The sequence below is a fragment of the Perca fluviatilis genome, chromosome 15, assembly GCF_010015445.1.
Source record: "Perca fluviatilis chromosome 15, GENO_Pfluv_1.0, whole genome shotgun sequence".
Taxonomy (NCBI): Eukaryota; Metazoa; Chordata; class Actinopteri; order Perciformes; family Percidae; genus Perca; species Perca fluviatilis.
The window spans coordinates 26,930,807-26,957,127 of NC_053126.1; the positions used below are offsets into that span (position 1 = coordinate 26,930,807).

At 40.8% G+C, this 26,321-nt stretch overlaps 1 protein-coding gene across 13 annotated transcripts in view; it reads right to left on the reverse strand.

Moving 5' to 3' along the window:
• Nucleotides 1–1,737: 1,737 nt before the first annotated feature.
• rbfox1 (RNA binding fox-1 homolog 1) overlaps nt 1,738–26,321 on the reverse strand; it is a 384,783-nt gene continuing 360,199 nt past the window's right edge. For 6 of the 13 annotated variants that reach the window (XM_039824786.1, XM_039824787.1, XM_039824784.1 and 3 more), the window contains 3 exons: nt 19,716–19,780; nt 13,780–13,855; nt 1,738–5,710 (listed from right to left, as the gene is read on the reverse strand). In XM_039824786.1, the coding sequence (XP_039680720.1) occupies nt 5,588–5,710; nt 13,780–13,855; nt 19,716–19,780 (264 nt within the window). In that variant the 3' untranslated portion in view covers nt 1,738–5,587. Of the gene's footprint in view, nt 5,711–5,935; nt 6,042–7,212; nt 7,267–13,779; nt 13,856–19,715; nt 19,781–26,321 lie in introns of all 13 variants that reach the window. The other 7 variants (XM_039824793.1, XM_039824789.1, XM_039824796.1 and 4 more) reach the window with 5 other exon arrangements.

Genomic DNA, 26,321 nt, shown 5'->3' on the forward strand with positions numbered 1-26,321 from the left:
CTCCATCACGTGACCTGATATGCATTAATTATGGATCACCTGTTTCTGCGCTAGCGAGACATAATTACCTTCGGTAATGCCAACCCTACATCAAGTTTAAACATTTATATTGCTTATCTTTCTGCCTAACCCCCTGGCTAAATTTTTCTAATGACACTAATCAAAATCAGACAGAGAGTAATTCTTCTCTTTGCTTCAATTAGGAAGCAGGGATGACATGCATATTTCACTTGATCCCAAAGTACTTCACTTCCAACGAGGTGAAATGATGAATAATGGCTGGTGTCCCTCCTTCGTTTCGTCTGATGGTGTACCGCAGGTTGGCAGAGCATTTGCTCAGTAAATGCATTAAAAAGCAGCTACATGGATACACATTTATGTATGAGTTATTTATTTATTTATACCATATCTAATATAGCCTAACCTTCAAAGACGTGAAAACATTTAACATGAACAAAATGATCTGTACAGTCCAATGTGGAGTGTAAAATGTATTGAAACTGACATGAAACCAGCACTATATCAATGAGTTTTAATTACAAGCTCAGGCATTTAATAACAAAGGAGCATTCTGATCTTTTATATATATATATATAGATATATATAGTAATGCTACAGTGTTATTTTAACATTAAAATATGACAAAAAAGGAGTTTAAAGGCAGCATAAATATTTAAGGCAGCATAAATTAATATTGCATATATTGAACGGCAACATATAAAAAGGTTATTGCACGAAAAATAGATGCGGTTATTGCACATTTATGAATAAATACTGTTAATGCAGTGGCATAGTTCACATGTGACATTTGTTTACAACGTTTGGTGTTTGACAAACTCAGAATCTTGGTTCAAATGTGACCGCTGCCTAGTTTGACAGTTTGATCGGAGTTCACAAGCTCTCACTGACACCGCGTTAGAGAATCCTTGGCTCTGATTGGTCGTTTCCCTTGCAAACAGGGGCGCAGGCAGGACTCAATTATATTTAGTATGCACAAGAACTGCCCGCCCCGCTAGTAGGTAGGTTCCCACGCACACACATACACAGTCAACATTGATTCATGTTTTTGTACTTGCGTTACCAATACAGCACCACCATAAAACTCAACCCAACCCTCATTGCAGCTCTCATACAGTAGCTCAAATTTGCAGAAGAGAGACAACGGTAGCCTAGAAATCTAGACGCACCCTAGCGGCAGCAAATTTAATTTGCAGCCAGGGGGGGGTCTAGGCACTCTCCGTTGGCTTGCGATCTGGAAAAACCAAACTCTGGTCAGGCCAATCACATCGTGTATAGAGTCGGTGGGCGGGGCTTATGGCTGCTGCTGCAGGTGAACAGCGGTCTTCTGGAAGACTTGTAGTTAAGCTTTTCTTTGAGAAAAGAACAAAGAACAACACAGAAGTCATTCTTAAAAAAGGGAAGATGTGTTCGGAGTTTTGCCGACCGGATACGGCAAAAGTTGAATCTATCAACTAGCTCCGCTACCTTCTTCGTTGCTCTGCCTGGTTGTAGCGCTATCCTATTGCGTGCAGAGGGAATTTGAAAGACAACCGTTTATCCCGCCTCTCGGATTGAGCCCCGTCAATGGTGAGTTCCCAGACCCAACATCTGGATGTGGGTCTGGCTTGTCAGGCTAGGACAATGGACCAGACTAAATGCGATCTGGCTGTTTTTGCTATTAAGTCCTCGAGGATCTCTTCACTTCAAAGCTTTCAAAAGAGGAAGCAGACGAGAACATCTTGAGAAAACAAAACTTTATTGATGGTTATTGATTTGTGGAAGAACCATACTACATGCACATACAATGACTAGGTAGGAAGCCTTGTTTTGAACCACAACACCTACTGGAAGCAGAGCTTGTATAAAGTGGTTGCGGAGTCAGACATTCAGCATAGTGAGGACTACGAGTTGTCCAGTTTCTGATGGACACACACGGACACAGAGCGGCCCCGGAGCTCTTACTGCTGCCTTTTTTTTTTTTTTTTATGTGATGCATCTGAGAGTTGTCCCTATCTAATTAGTTATAAATACAAAAAAAGGGAGATATGTAACAACACGACTAATTGGGATTAGCTGTAAACAGAATGTGGCACAGGAAGCGGCCCGTAGGCTGGCTTGCAATGCAGCCGTAGCAGAGCTCCTGTTGCCCATGTAGTGCTTTTCAAATACACTGCAAAATTTATTCCATTAAGTTCTATTTACATCATACTGTAGATTAGCCTGTTCACAAATCATTTATTTCTCATATTTATTTAGTATTATAATATTCAAACAGTTAATTTTAGTAAAGGTTCAAAATAACAGAAAGGATGTTACATTAAGAAGGACATGAGAGTAAAAGAGAAGGAATCAGAAAATACAGAACTGATATAAAAAAAAATTTTTAAAAATAAATTACAACTACAGCACTGATATGTCTAAGGTTTTATCTGAAAATGACGAGTTGCATGTGCAAAATGGTACAGTTGACAAAAAATATTGATGAATGCGAGTATCTACATTGTGATTACATTATTTGTAAAGAGTTAATAAAAATCAGAATATGATTTGATAGAAAATGAGATAGCTCGCCCTAACAACTCTTCTACTCTTCTAAATCTAAAACATGATACTATTGTGTATTTCATATAAGAGAACATCTTCACTGCACAGTTCAAATATAATACATTGTTGGATTATTGTACTGTATTGTATACCCTTCAATTTTAATAATGAAAAAAACTTAACAAAAATCAAGGCAAAACAAAATTAACAAAGAGATAAAATAGGCACAGTGGCTTTGGCCACTGCTATATATATAATTTTTTAAATCTCTCCTGATATATAAAAATCATCAATTATACCAATGAATATATTGGAAGTGTATATAAAAAAACATCTACTTCTGGATGCCAACACTACTCAGTACGGAAGAGGATTAGTGCCACAGAACAGTTCATCTTAGGATCCTAAGTTTGAATTCTATGATCAAGTTTGACTTTCTTCCCCAGGATCCTGACTTTTTCCTTAGAATTCTGCAATTATCCTAAGTCATATTACCAAATCTTTTTTTTTTTTTATGTGGCCCTAATATTTTTCATATCACAGCATGTGGGCAACGCAATGAAATGGTTGAACAGTTTGGTTGCCATGGCAAGTCTTTTTTTCTCATCTCATATCTATGTAGAATCTTTACTATACACATTAACACGCCTGATATGTCCGTCAGAAGCTTTGGCTTGAAGTGATGTAAGACATAACCACATTATTCAGTCAATAAACATACAGGCTGAATAAGGTGCTGACTCACACCATTCTCTCCCTACAAAGTAAACTAAACTACACTTTGACTATCTCAGGAAGCTCAGAGCAGCTGTGACTGCTAATACTTGCTGTAGTTGTATTTTTTTTTTATAAAGCAATTGTGACTCGATTACCCCATTACCTCACGATAACTTATGAAAAAGCAGAAATGCCCTTATTAGAGAAACTTGTTGCATTTTTGTCAGAACTATAGAAACATCAAACATGAAAACGCATTATCACCAAAGGATAAAAAAACCCAAAAAAACTGGAGAACTCATCTTGTAGTTATGACTTAGTATCTTATAATTACGAGATGTTCACCTTGAGTAATTATTGTTAGACTGTCTAATCAATGTGGCCATATGAACTGATGTTGTGAGTTGCTGTGCTAATCGGGCACATTGAGGTTTTGCATAAAATCAACAGCTACGTTTTGCTGTTGGAGTGTGCTGTGTGAGTGTGTTGGATGTGTGGAGTGTAATAGTTGTGCAGTAAGATGTTTAAGGGTAATTTAGGCATGTTTCAACATTCAGTGGTGTCTAAGTGACTAATGTGAACAAAGACCTCTGGAATTGGTCCAGTATTGAGCGAGAACGCTGTAACCGCAGCTGTGAACTGAGCTGCAATGTAACCCTATAGGGCAAATTTTCATCCACTAAAAGTTCTGTTTTTGCCACTGACAGGCTCAGATTGTTATAATTGTCAAACAACATTATGCAAAGGATCCCAACAGACATAGACCTTTTTGTTAAAGAGTAAGATTGGTTTTGTTTAACCAGAAACAGCTCAGAAATCGTCCAAACTCACAATTTTTTTGGGGACTGTTACATGTTAAACAAAACGGATCTTACTCTTAAACGGAAAGGTCTATCTCTGCAGGAATCATTTTCATAATGTTGTCAGACACTTAGAGAATGTCAGTGGCAAAAACAGCACTTTTAGTGGACGGAAATTGAAGGTGCGCAATTGCCCATTAACATTACATTGTAGCTTGTTTCGCCGCTGCAGCGGTCTTGCTTTGTACTGGACCAATTAAAAAAAAAAAAAATTGTTCCCACTAGTCACTTAGACATAAAAAAAACATAGGAAAATAGGGTTCAGGTTAAAAGATATCAAAGTTACGCGACTAGCGGTTTCATTAGATTGCACTGCTATAGAATCAGCTTGGTCTCAAGTTGCTGCCATCCTATATTCAGACCAAATCAGACAAGACTAATCACAGTTGACTTTCCAACATCTATTTCCAGGCTAAACAACATGCACGACGGGCCAATCTGAATTTAACCCAATTGAATTGACTTTGAATGTCGTTGGATAATGCTCATGTTTGAAACAGAGATGGGATTTTGTAATTATGAGATACAAAGTCAAACTTAAACGACCATTTTATTTCCTTTTGAATGCACTGCTATTTTATATGTTACAAAACGAGAAAACCACATGTTGCACTCAATGCAGTTGGGCTACAATACATGCAGTTTTCATGACTATGCAGGCACTACATAGGATTTTGTCTTGGGAAAGAAGTATTATCTTGGTTTTGGCGAAATAACTCTAAACATATAATAGTAAAGTTGCAGTCACAAGTTAAACAGCTTTTTCTTAAGGTAAGAAATAACAAAAGTTGACATGTCAAGATGATGGAATAGCAATAATGGCTGTTCTCAGCTTCTCTTCCGGTTCAGAGACTATCTTCGTGTTTCCCACGGCTTCTTTACTTCCTGCCAAACCAAAGGGAAAACTAAAAAGCTATCATTGCTAAACGGACAGAGGAAGTGCCAAAGGAAGCTGAGACAAGAAAAACAACAACACTGACTAGCATAGTCACTTTAACACTCTTACAAAACATAAAAACCCCAAAGTGTGACTATGACCTATCTTACAGGGTTGGAGTTCTATACAAGCCCTAACAATTTGAAATCTGATAAATATTTCATTCGTGTCCTAATCATTACTCTAGCAGCTCTCTATTAGTACCATGGAAAAAACCTCTACAGCTGATAATCTAGGTTTAAATCTTTAGAAATTAAAAACCCACAATATCAAAATACACAGCACAAAATATCTGAGGTATAAGATGAAAAATATCAGCTGTCGTTGTATTCTTTTGTTTTTCTGTACTTCTCTCTTAGGAGATGCTGAAATGATCCACAAACTGCATGTATTGCAATACCCAGGCCTCGGTAACGTCTCTCCTCGGATAACTCATTCTCGCCGTTGTTTTTCATTCGCCCACACACTCGCTCGCACGCACACTTTCTTTCTGTCCGGTTGGAAGGTTGAGTATGGGTTGCAGGTGTTGCTAATAGGGTGCAAAGCGGCTGTAGCCTCCCCGGTATATACTAGCCTGGAGAGAGGACAGCACTAGCCCCACGTCGTCGGCATGGCTCCGAGTTTTCGCATCTGTCAGTGGGGTGAACGCGTTCTGAAACACACACACACACACACACACACACACACACACACACACAAGATAATGCACAAACACACATCCATATTCATAGAAACACACACACACACAAGCACACACAGGCACATACACGACAATGCACAAACGCACATCCGTATTCACAGAAACACACACACACACACAAACCCTCGTTAGCCCCCCTTAGTCCTGCACAAACTACAACTAGAGATTCAACATTACCGTTATTCCAGTGCAAACCCATGGGGGATGAAAAGACCAATGACCGGAGCAACCGTCATGCAGCAAGCACAGCGAGACGCTTCATGCCAGGGGTACATGCCAACTGCTATATGAAAAAAATCCAGTCAATACAATCGTGAAAAAGTGGAGTAAAAGATGAATCAAAGAAATCAAGTCCAAAGGTGGTTTTGAGCAGAATGTGAATCAGGATGGTGCTAAATCTTGTGGATGGACCATGCTTGTTTTCACTGGGTTGAGATGGAGATGTTAGCAACATTCGTTTTAGATATATAATAAAATGTGCTCGGTTCGTTTCAGTGAAATTTGCAGTTGAAAGTTGTGTGTGTCCAGATGAAACTGCATTTATGAATCTTTTTTTTTTTTACCATGCTATTTATCAAGCTTTTCAGAGTAGGAGTGGAGTTCTAACTGGCCAAACATTCTCAGTGATACATGTTTGCGCCTACTTTTAGAAACATTTTATCTGCACTGCATTCGTCTAGAAAATCTGTCAATATTTAGGAGAGCCCCAAAGGTTTCCCAATCGAAGAACGTAGGCGATAATAACCTCGACTTTGATTGGTTGCGTGGAGATGTTGGCTACGTCCCATCATTTGATGGTAAGGGTGCTTTCGATGACTGACATGGAGAGGCCCTTTGCTAGCGCAGGTAGCATGTGTCTTAAGAGACAGATGTTAACCAAACAGTGTTTTCTTGCTTAGGAGGGGTGTGGGTGCAGGTGGTTCTGTCAAGCTGGAACACACACTGTTGACGCTTCTCGGTGTCGAGGACCCAACTCAACAAAACCACCAGTTGCGCCCGCTCGACAGACCCTACACTCGCAGACAAATTCATATTGAAAGCATGTTCTTTTCTTTGGTAAGACATTTCAAGGGACAGGGTACATGTAACAACGTTTCTGATACGTGAGGATGCTAATTTAGTGGATATTTGTAAGATTGGTGGAACTAGACATAAAAGTATATGGTGGCTGGAGCCGCTAGACTACTGAGCAGGCCATGACATTTAGATGAAGCTTCCCAGCAAAGCCAGTTGCGCCAGAAGCAGCAGTAGCGGTTGCAATGTCGTTACATAGTCTCTGGTTAGGCAGCTGAGTATCTATTCCTTGCTTGGGTAAGGGTTGGATTCAGGGACAGTTAAGGTGCATTAGGTCAGAGAATGGTGTGGAAAGGTTTTTGATACCAAAAGGATAGGCTAATTAGTGGCTATTGTAAGACTGGTGGAACTAGAAAAAACAGAGGGTACATCCCAATTACCTTTAATGCGTCCAGGTTTCCCTCCCTCTATTCTCTGCAACTTAGTCCCTCCCACTGAAGACACGAGGTGATATGCAGGAAAATATGTGAGGAGAGACGAAACGAGGACACACGTTTTAGGAGAAATTAGACCTTTCTTTTTTTTGTTGTTGTCTCTCTGCATGTTTCCCCTGTTGACAGGCATCTGCACAGACCTACAGTTAATACAGATCCACAATTTTTAACCACATGGTTAATCAGAAAATGAATCAAATCTAAAACTTGGTTGATTCTGTTATTTGTCAGTTCACTTTGGTAGAAAAACTGCAGTGGTGTTGTGCAGCAGCCTGATCAGCTGTCACTAACCCCTAAATTCCACCAGGCGTGTCTGAGCTTGAACTTTGGTTCGAGTGAAGTGGCACACTTTTTGAAGTCAATCGACTCACACAGTTGTGTAGACATCCCAGTATCAATACACACATTAACCCACGCTTCCTCCCACTTTTGGTGTTCCTGCGTATTTACTAGCCAGCAGCTATCGGGGCGCCGGTGAAAGCCCTCCAGTAGTTGCCCTGGCCCCATACCCATACATCCATGCCCTGTACCGGGGTTAGCTTCTGTTTCGGGGGAGGGGGCTTTGCATTCTCCTTTACCTTGTTAAGGTAAGCTAGGTTAGCCTCCTTGTGCGCGCTTCTCAAATGTACTTTCAAATTCGTGGGATTTTTCCCCTTTAATAAATTGTCCACATATTTTACCACCTTCCACTGCAAGGCACTTGCTTTTATCTGACATAGTCATAATCAAACAGTACTCTGCCGCTTTCTTCTGACTTTCGGTACCACCATGATGTCAGGCGAGGGGCACGGACTATGTTGTGTTCAAATTTCTGGGTTCTCAGTCGGAAACTATGGCATAGACTGTATGAAACAGGTCTTTGGTCGGAAATGTCAACTCTGAAAGCTATAACGTCATTTGCCCTATGAAAGACATTGACATAGACGAAAACTAAGGACAGTTACTCAATCGTTTTATTTTATTTAGTTTTGCAAACAGACATTACAGTTTTAGTTAGTTATTGTTTTTTTGTAATGCCTCGTTTTCCCTCCTAGTTTTTGTTATTTTGTTCGTTCCGGCATAGGCCGGGCAGATACGTGCCTGATCGTGCGCCTGGCCTTTCATACACCGTATTTCTACGCATCAGTCACGTGTCTCTCTCTCTCTCTCTCTCTCTCTCTCTCTCTCTCTCTCTCTCGCTCTCTCTAATAGAAAGAGACAGGGGAAAACTGTGGTAATTGTAGCCTATATGTGGCTGTGTGTTTGTGTGTCTCTCTCTGTCCATCTGTCGGTCTCTCTCTCTCCGTGCGCCTGATCGCGTGTCTCGCTGTGAGAAGTCAAGACTCCCCATAAATCACCATAAACCGGGCTGTTTTATTTTGAAAAGTGTTTTACAAAAACCACAGTTCAGCCAGAACATGGTGCATCTGCGCCTGGAGGAATCCAGGGGTGACAGATTTCTACTGAAGGGGTGTGTCGTTCTGGTAAAAGACTTCCACAAAGGCTGCTCTGTATCCTCGTTCATGTCTCCTCAAAGATCCTTCCTTGCTTTTTCGATCCTAATCCTCAGAAAAGAAATAAGCATTATGGCAGACTGGAACTATTGCCAGGTAAAACAAGGAGTGGGGAGCAATCAAATAATGGAATTGGGAAAGCTTAATACTGCAGAGCCTAGTGATAGCTCAAACCTAATTTAACATTAGCAAAGGGCTTCAATAGAAATGCTTAACCAATTTGTGGCACATTTCATATTATGTATTGTCGGCCATGTAGACATGTACAATATCATAACAATAGAAATAATGGCAAAGACTAAGAAATATAACCTAAATTAAAAAAATAAATGTTTTTAGCTTGTAGAGCAGCAAATGGAAGGCAGTAGAAGTGTTTACAATGCTAGGTGTGGCATATTGTATTTGACACTAGACTAATACTTTAAACCTTATTTGAAGAAAGTCATTTTCTTTTGTTTGCAAACAGTTTGGAGGGTGTTGATTTGTAGCTAACCAGTAAGTTTGGAAATCTTTCCCTCCAGCCCACACAGCTTTCTTGCTCACTCCTTTCCTTCCTCACTTCCTCCCTGCGGCTGCGGCATCACGAGGGATTTAATTATCAAAATGACTAATTATTTCATTACCAGGGAGTGCGGGGTGAGGTGGTATCCACCAAATTAGAAATATAATAACTAACATGGACTGGGCTGCCAAGGCATGAAGACATTCATCACCTTTTACAGGCGGGATTAATGTGTCATTTGGACTGCCGTTAGCGGCACAGACAAATTCAATTAAGTTTAAGTGAGGAGATGTCAGCGCTGCAGAAAAGCTTATGCACAGCAACTGAAGAAGAGAATGGGGTGGGGGAGGGGGACAGTATGGAGGAGATGAAGCGTGTGGAGATTGGGGAGTGCAGTTGGTGGAATTAAATATATATAGCTAACAATGCAATTGTTTCTAGCGCATGAACAAAAAGACTCATTTATAAAAAAGCATGATCAACCATTTTCTTAGGATCATGGAAGATATGAGCTTAACGAGCAGTAGCAAGTGGTGTGGCGAGGCCTTTGCAGATTTTTTTTTGCTACATAAAGGCTGCCATGTAGTTTCAGTGGTAAAGGTTGTCAGGGCTGTATGCAACCTGAACGGAGTACCTGCACTGACGACTTTGTCTCTCTTGTAAGATTTTTATCTACGTACAGTCAATGGTCTCTTAAAAAGAGGGTAGAATAATCAGGCAAAGACCCAAAGCACAGCGCTACAAATTGGCATACCAGGCACAGGCCAAAGGGGCCTTTCTTTCAGTCAGAAAAAGGGCTGTCCCAATCCTGTTATTTTGCTCCTGATCCAAAATCAGCATTCTTTTAATAATGAATATTTGCCTATAGTTAGTCTGATCCATTATTTGGTTTTAGTATATTTGTAAATTTTTTTGACTACATGAGTTCGAGTCATGAGTGCTACTTATCAGAGTGCTTGGCATTGTGCAGTTTGTTTACAGGAAGTTTACATTTCCTCGCCACGGTCGCACCAAATGCTTGCTCTTGGGTGTGGTCTAGACCTACTCTAACTGTAAAGTGTCCTGAGATAACATATATTATGATTTGACACTCTAAATAAAATGTAATTGAATTATTGCAAAGAGAGAATTTATACTTAACATTTAATATGTTAAGCTGTGCACCTGCTACAGAAATGCCACTCCATACCCATTTTGCATTCACCAGGTGATTGCACATATTTTAGTTATTTATAACTTGCAAATGTTAAAGGGACTTGAGAGGATTCTGGTTTGATAAACAGATTCAATACTGGAATTGTACGACTCTGGAGGCTTAGACGGAGAAACGTAGTGTCTTCCTGTGCTTTCTGATGGTCGGAAAGCTGTAGCAGGAAAAGTTAAAGGAAGAGGTTGAAGGAGAACCCGGAAATCAGGGGGAACTGCGACTCTACCAAGCCACTGCCAAGCGGACCAATCAGAGTTGTTGCGTTCTGCATAGCCGATCCATGTAGTTTCATTTCTTGAGAAGTGCACGTCAGACTACAGTGTAGGGTCCGATCTACACGTACCTACGTACGTACCTACGTATGTACCTACATACCTACGGTGTAGATTTAACGCCAGAGCATAAATTGGGCTTAAAGAATGGATTACCTTAACAAGCCTTCTGGGCACAGGCCAAGGGGTCATTTACTTTTAGAAAGTGATAGAGCTCGATTGAAAGTAGTAAAGTGGCCTTAGTCAGATCTCAGTTTTAGAAGGAGGGATGTGAATTCCATCCTGGTCCTGGAACAGTGGACCAGCTCTTTACTTGTCAGGATACTGGAGGGGAGTTTGCCTAGTCCAGTCTACCTGTGCTTTGTAGCCTTGAAAAAGGCTATGTCCCCCAGGTTGTTTTTTGGGGAGTTCTTCAGGAGTATGGGCTGCATGTCTTATTTAACGTTGTGTCCATATTTTTGGAAAAAATTCAAGGATTGTTCCCCATGGCCATTGGACCGATTCTGCTGGAGATTTTCATGGACAGAATGGACGGAGAGTGTCCAAAATGATGACCTCAGGACTGGATCTCTGCGTTTTGCAGATAGCGTAGTTCATCAGTCCACAACGTCCGGTGCAGAGAGTGAAGGACTTTAAAGCCGTTTTCTCATATGAACTCCGGACAATGACGAATCAAGTCCGGACATTCTGCAGAGTTTCCCCTTCACACATGTAGCCCACAACAGGAGATTGCCAGTGTCAGATGTGTTTTCACTCTCTGGTTTAGGCTTTGCTTCATTCCTTGAATTTCTTTGACGGCCCTTACTTACAGAAGATTTCGAATGTCATAGTCTCTCCAGTTAGACATTTTTGTTGCCGTCTTCGTGTAAAGTACCCTCCATCCTCAGATGATTGTTCTCTTCCGGTTTCACACCAGCCGCATGAAACACCATCAACATGCCTGCTTGCTGTAAATGACAATGAGCTGCTCTGTTCACACCTGGGTTCAATCAGACATTACACAGACTATGTACTTGGTAGCTAGCAGGGTAAAATCAGTCTAATGTCCAGTCCATCTGATTCGGGCATTTGCATTCTCACATACAGCTCCTCCAGGTATGAGTTCAGGATTGCAGTGCAAAAGGGGCCTAAGTAACTTGGAGTCTTGTTCACGAGTGATGGTTTAGATGAAACACAATTACTGCAGAGGCTGTACCGCACTGCTGTGGTGAAGAGGGAGCTCAGCTTGAAGGTGAAGCTCGCAAGCTCGCAGACCAGATACTGTGTGTGGAGCGGAATAACCCGGACTCCCTTGTTATTATGCTAGGTGACTTCAACAAAGGTAATCCCTCCATGAACTCCCCAAATACAAACAGTTTATTAAATGTTCAACCAGAGAGGAGAATGTTTTGGATCCGTCGCCATGATCTCTGTGGTTATCAAGTCTTTTGAGCGCCTTGTTCTGGCTTATCTCAAAACCCTCACCAACCCGTTCCTGGACCCTCTGATGCAGTCAACATGGCTCTTCATTTCATCCTCCGGCACCTGGACTCCTCAGGAACTTACACCAGGATCCTGTTTGTGGACTTCAGCTCTGCCTTCAACACCATCCTCCCAACTCTGCTGCAGGACAAGTTGTCCCAGCTGCATGTGCCTGACTCCACCTGCACGTGGATCATAGACTTCCTATCTGACCGAAAAGCGCGTGAAGCTGGGGGAAACACATCTCTGACTCTCTGACCATCAGCACCGGTTCCCCTCAAGGCTGTGTCCTTTCCCCTCTGCTCTTCTCCTTGTACACCAACAGCTGCACCTCCAGTCACCAGTCTGTCAAGCTCCTGAATCCATCATTGAGGCAGAGTGCAGCGTATCATCCGCTGTGCTCAGAAGGTAATTGGCTGCAATCTGCCATTTCTCCAGGACCTGTAGGCCTCCAGGACGCAGAGGCGGGCTGAAAAGATTGTTGCCGATTGCTCTCACAACCCGGGCGCAAACTCTTTGAACCTCTCCCCTCTGGCAGGAGGCTGTGTTCGATCAGGACCAAAACCTCATGCCTTAAAAACTGTTTCTTCCCCTCTGCAGTGAGCCTCACCACCAAGGCCCTAGTCCCGCACTGTCGCTGACACTCAACCCCTCACCCCTAGTTACTACACTTTGCACTAACCTCCATCCTGGACTATGCATCTGCCCATTGCACACAGTGCTTAAACTGCATAAACAGCTATTTTGTATATATCTGTCTCTGTTTCTGTATTGATTGTTTGTTCTTATTAATGTTTAATATGTTTGTTTGTGTGTGTATGCACCAATCATCACCAAGGCAGGAAGGCACCAAGTAGGGTAATTATTGTTGCAATAAACTCCTTTCTGATTCTGGATTCATCATCCAATCCAAATCTCACCCATGGTCATGAGTTTTGAGTAGTGGCAAAAACAATGAGATCACGGATACAAGGCAAAATGATTTCCCTTCACAGACCACCAACTGCGAAGATGACTGACCCCTTTGAAGGCCTTATGGGCAAATTTAGTTCCACCTTAATGACAATTTGTTAAGGCCTACCATGCCAACAATACCAAGGTGAAGCATCCCATAGAACTGCATTGAACCTTCATTTAATTATTTTAGTTAAAATATGTTGGTTATCTTGGCATATGACAGGGCTACCTAAGACTACCTATCGTGATCATACATCTTTTTATACTTTTTAATGTTTTAATATAAATATGGCCACTAAAACTCAAAAGTTGCTGTAGTTAATTATCAGGCTTATGTTGCCATCACCCTACTCAACCACACCATATGCTGTGAGGATTGGTCAGTTAGTCTCACTCCACTCAAGCCTATGCACCAAGTGCAGCTCTAAACAATGTACAAGCATGTGACATGCAAGACACGCAAGCTCAATTTCAATGTGTATCTTGGAGACACATTTTTGGAAATTAAAAAGTAAAAAGTTGTTAGTGAGATACTTTGCAGATAAGGAAGTGGAATGATGCATGGTCTGAAGAGGACCAGGAATGTCGAACAGAGATGTGTCGCAGGCATGATAGTCTTACCATGGCACCAACGCTGTATGTGGCTGCTGGAGTGAGTGTGTGGTTGTAGGGGTCGGCAGCATATACTCGTCCGTAACTGTAGAAATACATAAGATAACAGATAATGGTTAAATCATATTACATCCTGGCACTGATGAGGAGACTGCAAATGACTACACATTAGTTCTTCCTTGATTTACTTACCAAATATATTGTGATATAGCCTACAGCGGGATTACATATGAATATGGAGGTGGGTTACATTTTATTAGCACATAGACATGTTAATGACTATCATGTCAACAAAAAGTCATTATAAATTAGAGATATCGAATTCATAATGAGAAGTATCAAGTCTGCAGCTCTATGAAGCGTTATATGCTATTTTATCTCATTGTTCAGCACATTGAGGCTCATGATAAAGCCTCACTGGTAGTCCCTTGAGGGTGCAATTTTAATTATAACTCACAGTACAAAAGTGTTGGAATGGACATATTGGTTTTGCTATTCTTTAACAAAAACTAAAAAGAAACCTGGAAATAATGAGTGAAAAGTTTGTAAAACATGGATATTCTAACTACCTCAATTGATAAGATAGTGACTCATCCTTAATAGTTGTGAATCAAAATGTATCATAATTTATTGTCATAATTTGAACTCAACACAGCACTTTGGAGATAGGTCTGGCTATGTAAGACTATAGTGGCAGTGTAGTATCAAACTACATCACAGCTAGGGGTGGACATAATTACAACAGGCCAGATTATTTTAGATTAAACACAGGTCATTATTGGACATCGTGTGGAAGAGCTTTGAGTGGACCAACATTTTACTTTTCATTTTATGTCCACCTCCTGTGTACAGAGTAGACCCATTCAAATAAATAATCCCAAGGGTTGTGATTAAATAGTCTAGGAAACAGTCAGAGAGAATCTGCCAAGAAAGACTCACTCAGAGTTAACATGATATAAAGATAAAAATAAAAACCACAAAGCATCATGAAAATAGACTAAATATGTCAACAATCAAAGAATAGAGAATCAACAAGATTTCTATTTTTAGAAAGAAATAGACAGCAGCATTGTTTATTCAAGTGAGCAGCCATGCCGTGGCCAACCAGTCCACCCCCTTCTCCCTTTCTCCCCTCTGTGCCCTCGCCCAGTCATGATAAGGGCCAATCAGGGGCCTAGGCCTGTGCCCATAATTGAGCTGATTTGCATAGCGGCCCAGTGGTTGAAGCGATTAGAAGTTAATCCCGATTAGTTTTGGACATTGCTATTCACCATGCAGCCCCCCCAACACCCACACTCAGCCCAGCGCCGCATTTGACCTATCTTATCTCACAGCGCAGAGCCCTAACCCATCATCAGTGTATGTGTGTGTGTGTGTGTGTGTGTGTGAGAGAGAGAGAGATAGAGAGAGAGTGTGTGGTAAGCTGCAAGTACAACATAAATTCAAATGCAATTTGAGTCAAATGCATTTTTAAATGACCCTGAGGTGAAAAGATAAACATGGAAACAACATTTTCAACAGCTCTACGAAACGGTTGGGAGCCAAGCCTGGTCAAATGCACAAGGTTTTTGGATGGAGTGAAGGAAGAAATCTTTCCAAAGACGTACACAGTTATGTAACTATAATATTGTCTTTTAAACATCTAAAGTAGTGCAGTCTGATGACCTCAGACTGCAGTTTTCTTGGTCATGTTGCAGAATAATAACCAATTTATTTTATTTTGAGGGAGTTTTCTTTTAGATAAGCAGCAAGCACTGTCTTTCTGAGAGAAGAGCTCTCATGGCTGTGCATTGTGTATGAAGCTGAAGTCATATTAGCAGTTCTGTCAGACTGCACTTACACTGTACAGTAGGGCTTTGAGCAAAATGCTAACACCAACATACTCACTATGACAATGCTAACACACTGATGTTATACAGGGATAATGTTTAACATAATGTTAACCATGTTCATCATCTACCATTTTGCTAATTAGCACAAAATACAAAGTACAGCTGAGGCTGATGGGTAATTTGCCAAAGAATTGGGGCAATTCAAGTTCTGACCTGATGATGGTGCTAGATGAAAAGTTAAGGCATCACCAAAGTTAAAACAAATTCACAGTAACATGAATGTCACATACCATTGCAATCCATCCAATAGTTGCTGAGACATTTCACCCTGAACCACAAATGTCAACCTCATGGTGGCGCGAGAGGAAACGTCAGGGAATCACCAAAGTCTTTAGGATGTATACTCTGAGCACCATGAATTAATGTAGAGAATTTATTGGCAATCCATCCAATTGTTGAGATATTTCTGTTGGACTTAAGTGGCAGATAGAGTCAAAATGTGCTTTAAGACCACAATCAAGGCATTTAGCTTGTTTAACTGGGAGTTTTTAGGTGACTATTGAGGCCTATTTTCAAAAGGTTATCCCGCCATGATGGCATTATGGATTGTAAGATAGTTCCCAGTAGTTCTTACTTTTTTACTCATTTGCTCATTGCTTCCAAGGTCAATTATGTATCTGCTGTTTAAGAACTATGCCTTGAAGAAGAACACAAAAATACTTGCTGGGGCATTCTTTTTAAAAGCAAATTTAAATATAGCGACCAAAAGATGTCAACATGCATGTGGTGCATGGTACAAATAGTACTTAATTACTGAATTTAGGAAAAGTGCTGCTCTGGTAAAAAGTCTGTGCTCACCCATGTGCATGTGTGTAGTAATTTGTGAATGCTCATAATGTGCTCGAATGAGCATATCTTCATGAGTGGCTGCATTGCATTTGCATTGGTCTGTATGCCACATGAGCCAGACTGGGACTGGTCAGGCCTCCTGAAAGCAGCTGTTGGTGCTTCCCATCTGTGACCCTTGTGGCATAAACATGGGGCCACACTGGCACCACAGATGGGTGCATCAAGGCCACACAGGTACACAAGCAAGCCCTCAAAGCCACACCAGACCTATGCGAAACATCAAACCGGCGCTCAGTGCTTGTTTAAAGCTCAATTCATTGATTGTTTGGCCACTTGAACAAGCTGAACAAATAACATCTGATATATTATCAACTTATAAAATAATTGGTGAAGATGTTAGCAAACAGTTGCCTATTTACACAACAAGCAGACACAGCAACACAAACAGCTCCGTAGAGCCCAGGAAGCGTGCCGGGCTTTGAAGCAAATTACGTAGCATAGGGGCCAAACGGTGAAATTGCAACTCCTGGGCCGTCACATGATGTCCTCTTGCCCCAGAAGACTTTTTCCCATGGACTTACATGGCAAAAGGCACAACTCAGTAAATCAGTGGATAATTTTTTTTGCCGCACAATGACTTGTTTCGCTATCAGAATTTGATCCATTCGGTCCGATAACATTTGGACAGTCTAGAAGAGCCGCACGCTTAAATCATTTAATTCCTATTCAAGTTAGTGGAGCGCTAAACCAGAAGTAGCTGGCTCAACCGGCAGAGGTCTCTAGTGCGCCTGCTTCATGGGCCGCAAAACGTTGCCTCTGTCACTACCCAAAGTGAGTAGAGTGCAGATTTGAGTAGCGCATGCTCAGATTTAAACCGTTTACGGCATAACGTGTCATACCCGATGTTAGCTGAGTCAGACCGGCTCTGGTCGAGTGCAAATGTGAGTTGCGCATGCTCAGATTTAAACTGTTTACAGCATAACGTGTCTTACTGAAATTTGTGAAATCTGTAAAATAATAAACTTTTCTCTTTACATACAATAACAGAAGATGGAAATCATTTCTAAAACGTTTTAGCTATCTATGATTGTTTGGTTGCTAACGTTAGCTCAAAACGCCATTCAAGTGACAGCCAATGTTGTGTTTGATTGCTAACTTGTAGCTAGCAGTCATTTCAAAAAGTTTTAGCTATCTATGATTGTTTGATTGCTAACGTTAGCTAAAAACGCCATTAGCATCTAGTAGGCTACTTGATTGCTAACGTTAGCTCAAAACGCCGTTAGCATCTAGTAGGCTACTTGATTGCTAACGTTAGCTCAAACCGCCGTTAGCATCTTGTAGGTTACTTGCATAGTGTATACAAAGAATTTACCGGCTTTGGTGTATATATCTATGGGTTACTTGTCGCAAAGTGACGCATGCGCAACTCAAATCTGCACTCTACTCACTTTGGGTAGTGACAGCCTCCATAATGCCTTTATGTGCCATGAGCAACTGTCATTGGAACGAACGGGGCTCCGCCTCGCACGCTGTATTCAGTTCTTATAATACACCCATGGTTGAGCTGAAATGTAGGCTACTGCTGGGTTTGTCCCTACGAGCATCCTTTTACACATTACACACAGTCTGGTGAGCTCTGCTGTACCTGTAACCACAAACTGTGATGTCAAGCTGTACGGACTATAAATGTATATTAATAACTGAATACAAGATCCCAAAATGGCGCCTATTCAGTTCAATAGAGTTGCTCGCCTAGCGCATACGCCAAAAAAGGTGTTACTTCGGTGATGCCCGCTGGCCCTGCCCACAGACTTTACATTTTGGTGACGTCACAGGCTTTTAAATAGCTTTTCCTGGCTCAAGGGACGTTTTTCAAATATGAAAAGTTCATGGATTTAAAATGTATAATAGAACGAGTCATAATCGACCTTGTTTGCAGTCTAAGGTGTCCTGGCAGGAGTTTTACAGACGTTTCTTTTACAATAGTGGCCTATGGGGAAAATCCTTTGTTGGGCGCCGGGTTTATCGTACAAGAGGTCACTGTAAGAAATTGGCTGCAAGGCTGAGTGTACTTTCTGGGGGCCTGGTACATACCACAGTCAGTACAGCCAACACAGTGTATTATGAATTTTCATTTGATGAGAATGTGAATCAGACATGAATCAATCAGCATCAAGGCTTACACATTTTCTTCAGGAAATGCTTCTCTCTTTATGGCTTATTACTTAATATTCTTAATATCAGCTAGATTTTTGTCAACTGACAAAAAAAGGTTTTAAGAAGGACCTCAGATATAACCTATTTTTCTTTTGCCCATGTATCAGTTTTCCATGTCTGTCCTGAATAAAAGTACTGAGGCTGGGGAACAAATCTTCTCCACTTCTAAACTTGGCTCTCCCTTAAGTCACCCTTGGCTAATATAGCCACTGTCATCATTTGAAAGCATGATAGCTCCTTTTCAAGTGAAACTACTGTGTATCTACTTCTTCTGCTAATATATTAGCTGTTCTATTGTCTAGAGCCAAAGCCCTCTCCATAATAATTGTACATTATGCCAATGAATGGGCATTTCTGCCATGGATGGGATTTCTGCCCTCCAAGATTGTTAATTCAAACCCAGCTCATAACAAAACTGTAATGCATCAAAAAGCAGTTTCATGCAATTATAACCTAAAATTTCACACCAGTGCTTTCATTTCACACAAATTATTAATTGTGTTGAATATATATATATAATAAGCAAAGAGGGGAGGGAAATATGAGAGATAAACACCCTCTAATATAATTTCAGCCCTAGAAACCACTATTTCATCTCCTTTAATTTGAAAAGCCCTTTTCAAATGTTCACGAGGCATATTTTCTAGAAACAGAGCTGTGATTCTGTTGTATTTCTTTTATAGAAAGGAAATCCTGCAGTGCAATTCAATGAAATGGCCCTGTAATTAATGGGGAAGCTTCTAATGTTCCGTTTTTTGTTGAGAGTTTCTCAGGTAGGTATTGATTCAACGATTCAACTCCATGGTCTCCACGAGTTTTGAGCCTTACTATTGTGGTTGCAATTCGATACTACGGTTATATCAAATGTACGTGGTGGGGGCTGGGTAGGAGGACAATATAAACGAGTATGGTTTTGGATTATCCTGCAGTAACTGTACAAATAAGTGTGAATGGCTCATTAAATAACCAGTGTTGGTACCCAACCCTATTACCAGAAAAAGGGTTAATATTGGTTTCAACTGGTTTTAATTACTTCTTTCTTCTTACCTGTCACTGTATGCAGCAGCTGTGGCAGCAGTAGGCTGGGCATATCTGTAGGCAGCGTAACCACCCTGAAAACACACACACACACACACACACACACACACACACACACACACACACACACACACACACACACACACACACACACAACACACACACACAGTTCAGTTCATCTTAGCAGATGCAGCACACATCCTGTATACTGTCTGTAATATGAAAGCATAACTAGATCCACAAACACTTAAATAGATACATGATGAAATTTCATGAGGTGTCAATTGTGTTGACCTAAAAGTGGCCAATTATACCTTTTCGACAATAGTACATGTATCACCTGTCATTTCACAAATGTTTCATGTGTAAAATATGATACTTAATATGCGATATATTTGACAATGCAATACAATCATGCACTTATGTGTGAATTCATTACATCTGATAAACCACACATGCCAATATGTGACTTGTTTCACGGTTGATTAAAATGTGAGCCACCAGCATTAATTGTCCCAACATGTACAGTAAATCGTGTACCTCTGTGGTCCTATAGCCCTGTCACAGTGTTCGTATACATTTAAAGGTTTACCTAATCTGTTTATGCATCTGCGAGATTAATCAACTAACCAAAAACTGTAAAGAAGAGGCTGCTAGATTATTAAACATAATTATTAAAATGGACACATTAAACTCCAGAGCATTGCTTTTATTTAATTTTTTCATGTATTTAAAGCTATTTTGATATGTTGCACCCTCTTAGTGAAGATTGTCATCTTGAAACGTGGTGTTTTAAAGTGCAATAGAATTTTACTTATTATGTTTAGAATAAAAAAGTCATGCTTGTGAAAATCTGAATTTATTTTTAAAAAGTGGCTGGTATAACGTGAAGGGCTGCATATCTATTGTATTACTTTTGTAATGATTTTGGAAATTGACTTTTCTAAACAAATGTTACAATGGAAGTCACATGACTCAACAACTTTGAAAACTCAAACCACAATCAAATTCAGAATAAGGATTAATGTATGGATTTTTAGGCTTGGAGGGGAATAAGGCGAAATCCTTTGAGACAGCAGTATGACCTAAGATCTTTTGAAAGGTTTTTCTTCATCGATCTCTGCACTCTGAAGTAGTTTGTGAAGAATGTAGACATCTCGGAGGCAAAACAAAGAAGAATCACTACATTTGGAATAAGAGATAATAGTTTCCTTAAAGTATGTTTACCTGCATGTACTTTTTGAGAGCCCAATGAAATCAAATTATTCCCTACTTGTCTTTTTACATTATTAATTCATGAAGCATTCTGTGTGCCTGCTTTGAATGTTATCAGCTAATTAAATAGGCATTATCAGTTGTTGGCCCCACACTACCTCCTAGTTGGCCGTTTGGCCGTTTGCATCTATTAGTAAGCTGGATCACACATCCGCGCCAATATGGGATGCTCAGCATCAGATGCTGTACTGTTCGCCTGCGGCACTGTAAGATGATGTAGTATGAAAAGCAACATGGTAAGGAGTAGAGTAAAGAGCGAAACTCTGTGTAAGTAGAAATGTTGGGTTGCGCACCCGGCGCCACGAGGGGGCAAAAGGGGGCTTTGCCCCCTCAATTGTATTTTCGGCCCCCTTGTTTCAACACCATACATCTATAAAATGTACAAACACAACAACACAATTACTATCAGGCTACAAGTTCTACAAGCTCTATATCCATCGCATGGGGGCTTTCAACAAGGCCTAATAACAACAATGTAATCCCATCTGGGGCAATATTTGAAACTTAAAGCCCTTAAAAAAAACGCTGGTAGCCTAGCAACGCGTATTGTTTACTTGTCTTTTGACAAGGTGGCTGCATTATAAGAAGCTAGAGCAAGCTAGATTTGGAAATTAGTGATCAATGACCCGTCATTTTAATCTGATGAGGAATCCCTCAGACGCTGGATGTGACAGGTGCCTCAGTTACAGTCAAGCGATAGCCTACACATCCTAGTTTGCCTCTTGTAACCTTAGCAGTTTCTAACATAAGCGTAACGTTACTGCACTAGCTAGCTAACGTTAAAGTTATTATAAATATTTTATTCTGTAGGTGTCGGCTCAACCATTTACGGGATGGAAGTGTCTACAACCAGGAGCACGCACTGGGAGAGCGCAGTCACAGCCGTGTGTGCGTGTGTTTGATCTGTAATGTTATTAGTCATAAACTGACTTAAATAGGTACTTTGTCAACTCGTACTTATTATTTAAAAAAATTGATAAAAATGGACCACTCAACTCCTTAAAGAAATGCGATATTTGCGAGTGCTGACCCTGTTGCGGCAGCGTGGGTAAAGCCTCGGTCCCTCGCAATTTTTACCTGCCTCCTTAGTCATTTTACCCTGGCGCCGGGCCTGTTGGGTTGGGTGGGTCAAACAAACAGGACTTTCACAGGGAGACTGGTGTTCGTGTTCCCTGTTAGTAAGTAAGTCAACTTTCTTACGTAACATTCATAACTAATGCCATGAATGTAAGAATTTTAAACCAAACCTATCACGGTCTAGCTCTGTGGCCTTTGGACTTTTTGTTTAACCCTCGTATTATGTTGAAAAAAAATGACATTGATGATGTTACGGGTCAAAATGACCCGTACAGTGTAAATACACTCAAAACTAACTTTTTTTCCTTATCACAAACATTTTTTCCCCCAAAACTGTTTTTACCAATTATTTAGTGAAAATATTTCCGGTATACACTTGCATATTCCATGCATAGTAGCTAGATTTGGCATCCTAGGATGCCCATATTTTGATGCCATACTGCAGGCTTGTTGGGCATGTACTGTCAGAAGGGACAGCGCCCCCTGAATGGAACAAGGTGTTCATCTACAGTGACATGGGGACCAGGATTGTACAAGACAGGTACAATTTTGACCCATTCATCCCATACATCTCTGATCTCAGCTAGTTTGTCTCTTTCACTCGACCAGCTCTGGTGTTGTGGAACACCCAAGCTTTCGTATGAATTGACTCCAAAGACATTGTTGCTAGAAATATTGGCCTTCCACTCTCATCATTCCACAGACTGACAATTGCTTCTCCCTTTGACTTGTACACTCCAGCTAATACTATTCAATTTTATTTTATTTATAGTATCAAATCATAACAACAGTTATCTCGAGACACTTTACAGATAGAGTCGGTCTAGACCACACTCTATAAATTCCAAAGCCCCAACAATTACAGTAATTCCCCCAAGAGCAAGCATTATCAGTGGCTGTTGCTACAGTGGCGAGGAAAAACTCCCTTTTAGGAAGAAACCTCGGAAGACCCAGACTCTTGGTAGGCGGTGTCTGACAGGCGGTTGGGGTGTGATGAACAGTGGCGATAATAGTCACATTAGAGATAATGGAACAGTGACTTTGAGGTAGTCATGGAAGTTCATGTCATAGCGGGGCAGCATTATTGTGGTTACTGAGTAGTGCAGTCTCCAATACCGGATCCTGACTACTCTGTCGTATGAACATCACAGCAGGGTATTGCGGGATGTAACATGGCACTGCAGAGCATGGGTGGATGCTGCGGACGCAGCAGGACTAGGATTTCAATGTATGCATGCAAGTCAATCTTATCCAGTGACTTCCATTTCTTTTGAAATACACACCTCCCCTGCAAGTTGGTCATGTCCACTATGATCCTATCTATTGGTTGGGATATGAAGAGATGAAATGGTGATTGAATATCATCAACTAGTGTGGCAGAAAATCTTGTGGGGCTTGGAGTCATCTTGATGACAGTCTGCCTTGGCGTCAGTGTTTTGATGTTGACCATTTTATGTTAGCATCTTTAGCTGTCCATGTTGAGGATGATTGCTGCCCATTGTTTTCAGCTAATGTATACTACACCAGACTGGTCCCCTGAATCCTCTTCATCATAGGAAAATTCACAATCCGGATCGTCAATAGCATCGCACACACACACACACACAAACACACACACACACACCCCCCCCCCCCCCCCCCCCCCCCCCCCCCCCCCCCCCCCCCCCCCCCCCACACACACACACACACACACACACACAACACACACCCACACACACACCACACATACACACACACACACACACACACACACACACACACACAAACACCTAAATGGGTGTTGAAAGTCTCCGGGTCAAAATGACCCGCAACATCATCTTTGTATACAAACTCTGAACAGACATTCCACTACACATCAGTGTGTCCAGATTTTATGAACAAGTTCATGACCCTAAATGAGGAAATGTCATACAATTTCATGGAGAAAAAGATAGGTTAACCAGTATTTTGGTCAACACAAAAACGCAAATGGGTCAAATTGACCCTTAACATAATATGAGGGTTAATATGATGTGTTTAAGGGTGCCCGGATAGCTCAGTTGGTAGAGCGCGCGCCCATATATATATATATATATATATATATATATATATATATATTTATTATATATATATATATAGAGGTTTACTGCGTGATGCAGCGGGCCCAGATTCAAATCCGACCTCCGGCCCTTTGCTGCATGTCATTCCCCCTCTCTCTCCCCTTTTGTGTTTTCAGCTGTCCTGTCAAATAAAGGCCTAAAAATGACCAAAAATAAATAAATAAGTATATATATATATATATATATATATATATATATATATATATATATATATATATATATATCATATATATAATGTGTTTAAGGCCTTGTGAGTATTTCTTTGGCTCTAGAGGATTTTGTGTATTCATTCAGTCAGCCTGCTTTTGTGTTGGCCCGTTGTTTTCTTCCCTAAGTAAACCAAGTAACATTAGCTTTGTTAGAATTCACGCCAAGGGTTCCTGACCAAATTAACGGGCTTCTGAACCTATATAATCCATACAGTATCAATGAGGCGGACAACCACTGATAACGCCCTGTCGATGGAGTGATAACATTAGAAATGGGTGCATTAATGCAGGTTTTCTTTTAGTGTATGTGGAAACTGAGAAGCTAGCTGTAGCAGTGTCTGTCAGCACTATGTCACACCGTAGTGCTGACATAGTATGACGACAGCATTGTTTAGCGTCAGCATCGCAGTGACATCCAATATACTCAGTAAATCCTGCACTGTCTCCAGACCTGCCGGATCAGTTCCCTCTGCACATCACAAGTACAAATGAATACACACCGACTCACGTGGACTCATGCACACACAGGACATGCCAGCCGCAGTGATCACATAGAGCAGTTCATGGTCAAACAAATTACTGCATAAATAAATAAAAAACATACAAGAGAAAGCTGGGTGTTTTTTTTTTTTTTCACAGTTTCAATACAGAGACAAACAGCAAACATTAAAGCTGCAGTAATCAATATATTTACTTTTTTTATTGACAACGAATCAAATCTGTAATGTTTAAGGTGTTACTCTTTGAGAGAATAATCACCAACCCTGGAGATGTTTTAGATGTCTTATCTCACCGTTTTGGTTTTATAGCCTGAAAACACCAACCTGATTTCCAGCTGCAGCAGCAGTAGGCAGCAGGCAGCTCTGATAAACCCACTGTACTTGCACTACAACAACAATTATCCCAGAAAATAAATAATTGTAGATTGTGTCACAGGAATAACATACTGCACCAAGGTACACTGGATCATTTTGCTTTTAAATTAGGGCTGTCAATCAATTAAAAATATTTAATCGCGATTAATCGCATGATTGTCAGTAGTTAACTTTCGATAAATCACAAATTAATCCCACATTTTTATCTGTTCTAAATGGAGATGTAAAGGGATATTTTTTAAGTTTTTAATGCTCTTGCCAACATGGGAGCGGACAAATATGCTCGCTTTATGGAAATGTTTATTATTGCAACAATCCAAAACAATGACAATTCTGTCCAGAATATTCTCCAGAATAACCTCAAAGGTACTGCATGCTCAGTCAGAAAATCTGCTGAAAGCATATAATGGTAAACTCAAGCCCATCAAGCAACAACAGACGGGCACATTGACCTGAATGGAACATTACTTGGTGGTACTAACACAATGGAGTGTCCCACTTTGCACTTAATTTGCACTTAAATTTTTTTTTTTTTTTTAAAGCTGCTCAACACAAAACAATGGAGCTCGTGCATTACAGCAACAGACACATTGTACACTGGTCAGCTAAATGTAACAATGTCATGTAACAATATATATTGCGTCTAACCTCACATGTGGGGAAAATAAAGGCTCATAAAAACATCCCCGTCTACTAAGTGGGATCAAAACAGGCAGATACAAAAAACAAATAAAGTGTGAGATGAACTGTGATGGCTCAGTGGAGGCTATGCGACCCAAAGCATGTGCTCCAATGGGAGTTGTCTGGCCGCTGCAATCATGTTGCGTGCAATCAGCGGTCAGCGTGCTGACTTTATTTTCAGTGTCCCCACTGTCTGGCTACTTGCAGAATGTGCTCTTTGCACGCATCTGGGTCAAAATAATGTGCTGTGACCCCCGAGGTTAACTGATTACTGAGAGAAGTCGAGTCTCCGGTGAGCGAAGCAGTGGTTGCATCGCTTCCCGATTTCCCAAACTACGCTGCGGCCCGAGGCCCAAATCAGAAAACCTGTGCTTTAAAAAAATGAGTGCCGTTAAAAAG